The sequence below is a fragment of the Chrysochloris asiatica genome, unplaced genomic scaffold (genome assembly GCF_000296735.1).
Source record: "Chrysochloris asiatica unplaced genomic scaffold, ChrAsi1.0 scaffold00669, whole genome shotgun sequence".
NCBI classification, from domain to species: domain Eukaryota; kingdom Metazoa; phylum Chordata; class Mammalia; order Afrosoricida; family Chrysochloridae; genus Chrysochloris; species Chrysochloris asiatica.
Window position 1 is genome coordinate 105,627 of NW_006409187.1, and position 9,002 is coordinate 114,628.

General features: G+C 36.2%; 1 protein-coding gene across 1 annotated transcript; it reads left to right on the forward strand.

Moving 5' to 3' along the window:
• Window positions 1–4,738: 4,738 nt before the first annotated feature.
• LOC102813927 (olfactory receptor 5W2-like) lies at window positions 4,739–5,674 on the forward strand. Its single transcript, XM_006877914.1, has one exon. It carries the CDS (start codon window positions 4,742–4,744, stop codon window positions 5,672–5,674), a length of 933 nt encoding a protein of 310 aa, XP_006877976.1. The 5' UTR covers window positions 4,739–4,741.
• Window positions 5,675–9,002: the final 3,328 nt, after the last annotated feature.

Sequence of the window (9,002 nt, forward strand, 5' to 3'; positions counted from 1 at the left end):
TCAACATGAAAAATGATTGTGAGGTTGGTACAGGAATGGGCAGTGTTTTATTCTGCTGTGCAGAATGAAATCAATAAACTCAACATTAGCTAAGTTTAGAGTTTCACTACTAAACTCATGTATGTAGAAGAAGAGAGATAGTGACAATAGAAGTAAAGCTTATTTATATTTTCTTTAATGCATCATTCTCAAGAATTTGTTTTATTACAAAGAGTCTTTCACCTATTAGCAATACAGTAGAAACAGTCCTTGTTGTTGTTGTCAGGTGCCATCGAGTCGGAACTGATTCATAGCGACCCCATGCACAGCAGAATGAAACAATGTCTGATCCTGGGCCAACCTCACTACCATTACAACACCTGAGTCCATCAATAATGCCACCTGGCCAATCCATCTTGCTGGGGGTCTTCCTCTTTTTCTCTGACCCTCCATCTTACCAAGTATGACATCCTTCTCCAGCAACTGTTCCCTCTGGACAATATGTTCAAAGTATGAGAGACAAAGTTTAGCCATCCTGGCCTCCAAGGAGAACTCTGGCTTCACTTCTTCCAAAACAGATCTATTGGTTCTTTTGGCAGTTCATGTCACTTTTAGTATTCTCCTCCAACACCACAATTCAAAGACATCAATTCTTCTACGATCTTCCTTATTCACTGTCCAGCTTTCACATCCATGTGAGGTTATTGAAAATACCATGGCTTAGGTCAGGCGCACCTTAGTCCACAAGCTGACATCTCTGCTCTTCAACACTTTAAAAGTTCCTGTGCAGCAGATTTGCCTAATGTCTGTTTATTTATATTCCTTGTTGATTATCCACCAATATTAAGAAGATATTTAAGAGCAGGTATTTAATAATTCATTAAATTAGAAAACTCTTATTCTAGAAACTGTGAAAATGTTGGGAGGAACAAATATAAATGGAAAAAAATAACAAGATGTAATCATTAACTGGAAAGTCTATCTGAGGTTCATTAGACATGTGATATGAATGGAGTGCTGTGTATATTCAAGGTGGTGGTCGTAGTGTGCTTTCAAGTGGGTTCTGACTCATGGTGTCAGTGGCTATGTGCCTTAGAGTCAGTCCCTACTCAGAGAGACCTTATAAAGGGTTTCTGAGGCTGTAAATCTCTATGGGAGCATAAAGACTCATCTTTCTCCTACAAAACTGCTGATCTTAGAATTAGCAGCCTGATTTGTTGACCCTGTATAGGGTTTCCAAGGCTGTAAATCTTGACTGGGTCAGAAAGACTCAAGAAACAGCCTTAGAATCAGTTTTATTAATTTCAGGGTATTAATCACTATGGATGAAAATGCCATGGTTTTCTAAAATAGTTGCAGTATTCACAGGGGACAATAAAGAACTAGAAATCTAATTAATCATATGTTTACATAACAAAAACAGTGAAAATAGAGGCTTTAGAGATTTAATCCCAAATGTCACTGAGGAAAAATAAAATGTGGTAGTCCTAATGTTAACCTATCCAAAGCAAAACAGAAAGACAAACATGCTCATCTCAGGTAGGATTCTAAATTGGCAAACAAAAAGCAAATGTATATATATATATAATTCCTATATGAAGGAAAAATGAGAAACCAAATGTTGAGGAATTTATAAATAAATAATTTTATCTACTAATTCAGTTAAATTGATTCTGCATTCTAAAAGCAAACCATGATATTTTCTGGTTGAACCTATGAATGAGAATGACCTCATTTGTATAAGTGAAGTTGATAATTTATTAATTTAGATTTTCAGTTAAATTCATAAATAAATCACTACTTTTTATTTCTATTCAAGTGACATTACTATATATGTAAAATAAATATTTGCTGTAGTTTTACTTCTAAATACCACTGAGGTATCACATTGAAGATACCAATATGGATACATTCAAGTTCATTATGGACTACATACTATCACACCTGAGTATAGAAAAAAACCAAAAACCACCATTTACAATTCAATTTTTGTTAACCATAATAGAGATGTTGCTGTTGTCATTGTTAGGTGCCATCAAGTCACCACTGACTCATAGCGACTCTTTGAACAACAGAAGGAAACACTGATACGTTTGAGGTAATTGCTGCTACGTTTGAGGTCATTCAGTTGGGGGTCTTCTTCTTTTCTCTGATTCTTCAGTTTACCAATCATGATATCTTTCTCCAGGGACTGGTCCCTTCTAAAAATATGTCTAATATATGAGAGATGAAATCTGACCATCCTGCTTCCAAGAAGCATTCAGGGTGGATTTCTTTCAACACAGATTGGTTATACTAGAGAGATACACACACGCACACACATATATAAAATGCACCACTTATAATTCTGAAACATTTATTATACATCTTGTTATTTTCTTTTTTTTTTTTTTATGGAAAATTCATTTTGGAAATTCAATAGATGAACATGAAAATGTTAAGTTGTTTTTCTAACCTGGTATCACTTCTCCTTAGTTTCTCAATAAACTCCTGGTTGTTGTTATGAAGTCCTTGCAAGTAAGCTCTGACTCATAGTGATCCTGAATAGAGTTTCCAAGAGATACTGGAGGGTTTGAAGCCTCATCCTTGTAATCATAAATCACCACAACAGGGTGCTTGACAAAGAAGAGCTGATAGAAAGTTGTATGAAAAATGCTTCATTCCTGTTTAGCATTCACTTAAACCTAAACAATAACACAATCATTTTAGTTTGTTAATTTATATTCAATTTCATTCCTTTTCATTGAATATTTAAAATCAATTTTTAAAAAAGTTTTATTGTGAATTATGTGATAGTTTACATTGAGAACATTAGTTTTACATTCATCCTATCATACGTCGTTTCATAGCTATGGTTACAATCCCCTCTGTGCATCATCAACCAACCAAAGGGCATATACTACAAGCCTGTCCCCCAGTCCTCAGCACACAGCCCCTCTCCCTCTCTGTGTCTAAAGTCCCAAACTGCTCCATCGCTCCATGTCATCATCTCTGCCTCCATCTCAGGCATCACTGCTTCTCTGGGTAGGATCCCGCTCTCTGCTCTTCTCCCTTGATGGTCCCAGGGACCTCCGCTCCTAGGCTGAAAAGTTAATCACTCTCTCCCTTGTTACAAAACATTTACCTTTTCATTTCTAACCCTCACAAGCAGTCCACATAACAATTATTCACTACTGTATCACAAGAGACACATTTGCTTTTCATTTCATCAGCCCCGCCTAGACAGATTGGATACTACTCAGTGAAGATTCTACCTTCTTTCACGCCCTCTGAATCTAGGTTCCTTCTTGAAAGCTTGAAAGACCATCAATTCTTGCCTTTGTAGCCCCCCGCCATTTGGGGTAGCCAATGTCCAAGTTGCCCATCCCTGTCTACTTTGTGTATGGAGGGGGTGGAAATTATCCTTGCTGTAAGGATTTGTTCCCTCTTTTGAGCTACTGCATCCATAGGTATAAGGCAAGTTCATCGAATTGTGTCAGATTACTCTTTTGTTCCTCTTCTTTCTTCTTATGGTTGAGCACGGATCATCCAGTCATTGAAGCCAGGTCAAGTGGGTATTATCTGCAAGTGTTGGTGTTCTTGTGCATATGCCCTTCTTCTTATTAGCTGGATGCTTCACTCTCCACTCTAGTTCTCTGTGGCTATGTCACTGACTCTGGGCCCGAGTTTCCAGGTCTTGCCACACTGCTGGACAACCAGGTCTCCACCCGGGTTCACAGAAGTCTATTGAACATTGTAGGGCTTAGTTTACAACTTCATTGCTGTTTTTCCCTCATTTCCACTTATCAGTGACGAGCGTGGTCACCAAAAAGAGCATGTATTCCCATTGAGTCTTAGTCTTGGAAAGGGGTTTACATTGAAGGGACCCGGCCACTCGCCTTGGTGTATCCTTGGCAAGCAACTTGCTTGTTCTTGTATTAACAGTTGGTCTGCCTGTTTTGTATTTTTCCTGTAGGTTTTTCTTTCAAGAAGTATCTTCTGTCCTTCTAGCCACTCCAGGCTGGTTTGCTCAACCTTTCAAGTGGAAATTTCCTATCTCTGAAGAAATGGGTGTGTTTCAGTATATAGTCTTGTGTAATGCAGAACCTCCACAGGAAGCCTCCCTCACTGGGCACATTGTAGTCCCATTTTAGGTGTTTCAATCAGTTACAGGCAGAATACAGGCTTGCAAGCTTTCGATGGTGATATTTCTGGCTATTCCTTTCTTTCCCCCTCCAGTGTCTATTTTATAATATAATGCAAGGAAAACCAAGAGTCAAAAGACAGCCAAACATCTTATTACTATTCCCCTCTTTTCCCTATTCCAAACATGTCTCAATCTCTGTATTCTATTTTTTTTTTTTTCTTGGATTGCATGTTCATGTACTGTAGTGTGCATAATTTACACATGTCAGATGTTTAAGCATGTATCTTCTGGCTTTGTCTCTATAACCTTTGTGTGTATTAATATTATTTTGAACCTGGATTGAGCTTTAATTTCATTCATATCTACTGTCTGAGGTAAGCTAGTAGAAGTAAAAAAAAAAAATACAGATATCATGAAAGATTTAGAATCAAAGTGTCAAAATTTACTGGTACTGACATGGTATTGTTTGTGTTTTTAATAACAGAACATAACATTTATCTGGCATAGTGACTGAGAATAAAGAAGACAATCTGAGATGGAAAATGTTCTCTTTGTACATAATATTTTCTAGATGTCCAACAAAGTTAAATTTTATTTTCTTGATCATTTTTTAACAGTTTAGAACACCAACAAAGAATGGATGAAGAAAATTGTTCCTCCTTGACTGAATTCCACCTCCTGGGAATTACTAATAACCCTGAGATCAAGGCAACCATATTCACTACACTGCTGATTGTGTACTTCATTAGCTTTGTAGCAAATTTTGGAATGATCATTTTAATTAGAATGGATTCACAGCTTCAAACACCCATGTACTTTTTCCTCAGCCATCTTTCTTTCTCTGACCTCTGCTATTCCACAGCAGTGGGACCCAAGATGCTGGTGGACTTCTTTGCCAGGAAGAAATCAATTCCCTTCATTGGTTGTGCTCTGCAATTCTTCACTGTCTGCATCTTTACAGACTCTGAGTGTCTCCTGTTGGCAGTGATGGCCTTTGATAGGTACAAGGCCATTAGCAACCCCCTCCTCTATGCAGTCAATATGTCCAACAAAGTGTGCTGTAGGCTCATGGCAGGGGTTTACTTGGTTGGCATGATAGATGCTTTGACACATACTACCTTAGCTTTCCGTTTGTGTTTCTGTGGGTCAAATGAAATTAATCACTTCTTCTGTGATATCCCTCCTCTACTGTTGATATCTTGTTCAGATACACAAGTTAATGAATTAGTGATATTCACAGTTTTTGGCTTCATCGAACTAAGCACCATTTCAGGAGTTCTTGTGTCTTACTGTTACATCATCTTCTCAGTCTTAAAGATCCACTCTACTGAAGGAAGATTCAAAGCTTTCTCCACCTGCACCTCCCACTTAACTGTTGTTGCAATTTTCCAGGGGACTATTCTATTTATGTATTTCCGCCCAAGTTCTTCTTATTCTCTTGACCAGGACAAAATAACCTCATTGTTCTATACTCTTGTCATTCCCATGTTAAACCCTCTGATTTATAGTCTACGAAATAAGGATGTAAAAGAGGCTTTAAAAAAACTAAAACATAGACTGCTATTTTAAATGCTTATACACACTTGTAAACGGCTGTTTTCTTCAAATTATATAGTACAATACAATGTGATCTGAAATACTTTATTACAATGTATATTTATGCAAGTCCTCTACTATAACAATAGTAAGTAGTTTCTTAATTTTGCTATAGTTTTTATTTTCTTCAATGTAAACAAAGTACATTTTAATATTGGAAATCCTTCTGGTCTCCTTCTTAATGTGCTGTATTTTTGTTAATTCGATGTTTCTTTCATGCACTAACAATTACTCTCTAGAATTGTTGAGTTTACGCAGTGTCAGTTGTACATCTTCGTACTTTCTACTTTGTGATCAACCCATCAATCTCCACAGTAATTAATTCTATTATCTAGTGTAAGTATCAAAGTTAAATTATGTAATCATTCAAACAATTCAGGAAAATCTGTAAACATCATGAGGTCAAAAAATAAGGTGCTTTCCTTTAGTACAAAATGTCTAAATCTACTGTACAAAGAAGAAACACTGCTTTGTAAAAATGACATGTATTTTCTGATTTGAATGATGAAGAGAGATTCCAAGTGGAATAGAGGAAATTTGAGGGATTGGCAGTTAGTGATCATGAACTGGTTATGATTATGCCTTTTTAAAATAAATGGAGACTCAAACTATTAGATACTTAAGAACAAAGAGAATGAATTTGTGTTGTAATTCTTAACTCTTCCCTCCTTCTCTCTAGAAAGATTTCCTTCCTCATGGACAAATTCCCCTAGTCCTACTTCTCCAGCCACATTCTCTTCAAGACATCATTTAACTAGTACTCTGTTCATAAACCAGGCCTATTCCCTAAGATGATGAGCAATCTGTGATAAAGATGAGTTTTTCTTCCCTTTTATAACAAATAACTGCCAAGTGTCCATGATACAAAATAGAAAATCAAATATATAAAAATCACATACTTGACAGCATTTTTTTGAGTGATATTTACATATTGCTCAAAACATAATTAATTGAGGGGATACTATATGCATTGAATATATATATTTTTTACTTCTCTTTAGAAAGTTCATAATATTCATAAAGTTGTTGCTATAAGATGTAATGAGTACTTGGTGGCACTATAGGATACGCACTGGATTGCTAACTGCAAAGTTACCAGTTCAAACCCACCTTGGAAATCCTATATCGGGTTGATGTGAGTCAGAACCAACTCAATGACACTTAACAACAACAACCACAACAACACAAGAGGTAATGGATCTATAAAGACATGCTTATCAGTTAAAGAGGTTCCATTTGAGTCATATATGAAGTTATCCTACTTTCTCTGACTTAGTTTTAATTTTTTGATGTTAAAAAAAAACAAAATCCAAGACAAAAACCAATTTTTTTCAACTTGTTCTGATAACATATATATAGTTCTATATTTGAAGGCTAATAAGAAACTCAAAAATGCTCTTTAATTATCCAGTAATAAAAAAATGTAGAAGCTAAAAGCAAGTGAATGTCTTAGGCTACATAGCTATTATTGTAAAATGTCATTTAATTAAAATATTTCATAATTCTGGTAAATACGCTATATACTTGTAGCTTTCCAAGTGGCATTTCTTTAGGGGACACTATGACATATTTGTGGGAGGTAAGATTATGGGAGAAAATATACAGGGAAAAGACTGCTTTGTAAAAGGTTTTGAGGTTTACTCTTCCACCGTATTTTTCTCAATTAAATTGCACTCTTTTGGAAATGGTACTAATGAGCATCAGGTTGGCATCAAAGTTTATTACAGATATATTCATCCTTTGGGAAGTTATTCAGCTTATTAACTTTTTAGAATAAGAATATTCCAACCAAGATCCTGATATTAATAGAGATAATAGAAAGGATGTTAGACTACATGGTCTGGAGGGACAATTCTGTTTTGGTAGGAAATATCTGGTTTTGTTTTGTTAGAATTTAACCAGACAGAAATTGGCAGCCCAGAACACAGGGAAGCACTTGAGGAGAAAACTAGTGGAAAAGAACTCAGAAGATGGTGACCAAGATAGGCTTGACCTCCTCTAATGTGCACCAGAGAAGTAGAAGATGGTAGTGAAGGTCTTGTGCAACACAAAGGCAACAACTTTGTGAGTTTCTCTAGTGGACAAGAATTAACAGTTACGTTGTTTGAGCTTTGTCTCCACAATACTCTTCCTAATCATACACATGTATATTAGCATTGGAATCATCTGATAAAATAATCAAATACGAAAAATCATTGAATAGATCAACTAACCAGCACTTTGCACAACATCAAGGATAATTGGCATGGAATAACAGCAGGGATGAATGTACTCCTCTGTACATTCTAGTCACATGAGACCAAAGCAGCAGCTTTTGCACAAAAGGAAATCCCAGAGGACATGGAAGGGGCAGGAAAGAAGGAGGAATGGAAATACAGAGTAAGTGGGAAATGTTGTCTATATTGATGAGATTGCAACCAATTTAATGAAACAAAATGGGTACAAATTGTTGGAGGGAGAAGTAATTTGCTCTATGAAATTTCACCCAATCACCCAATACAAAGTTTAAAAAAATGAAGGATGAATTCTTTTTAATAATGAGTGTACTTGTATTATAGTTGTTGTTAACTGTTGCCGAGTTGTTCTGGACTCATAGCAACCCTGTAAATGATTTCTGAGGAGCAGCAAGTGGCTTGAACTGTAGACCTTGTAATTGCAGTCCAGTGCTTATCTTATAGTGCCACACAGGAGTTTTGTATTATAATACGGTCTATAATTTTTGAAATCTATTTTCAACCTTAGTTTTAAAATACAAATACTATAAAGTTTCAAGTGATTATCAAAGAAAGTTATTTTGAAGTAGAGTTGTCTTTGTGTGTGTGTGTGTGTGTGTTTTAACACTGTAGTCAGGGCTAAGTTGAGAGCAATTGCTCTGGAATCTGATAAACTTCATTTCTATGAGATGCCAGAACACCTCTAGAGCTCACTTCCCAAATTTATAGAATAAGGTTGTTAAAGACAACTCAAGGATCCACAAAATAATACATAATATATAACAATAAGTTATATATATATATGGCACCTGTAATTTGTAAGAGGAGCTCTGGTAGCGTAGTGGTTATGAATCGGGCTGATAACCTTAAGGTCAGCAGTTCGAAACTACCAGGTGTTCCGCCGTGAGGCTTCCTGCTCCCGTAAACATTTACAGCCTCGGAAACACTGTACAGGGTTGCTATTAGTAGAAACCAACATCACAGCACATAACCACCACCACCAATTTTGTAAGAGAAATCTAATGTTCTATTCCTCAGTCTATATTCCTGCCTCTGAAAGTCCATTGCTGAATGAAAAGACAGTTAAA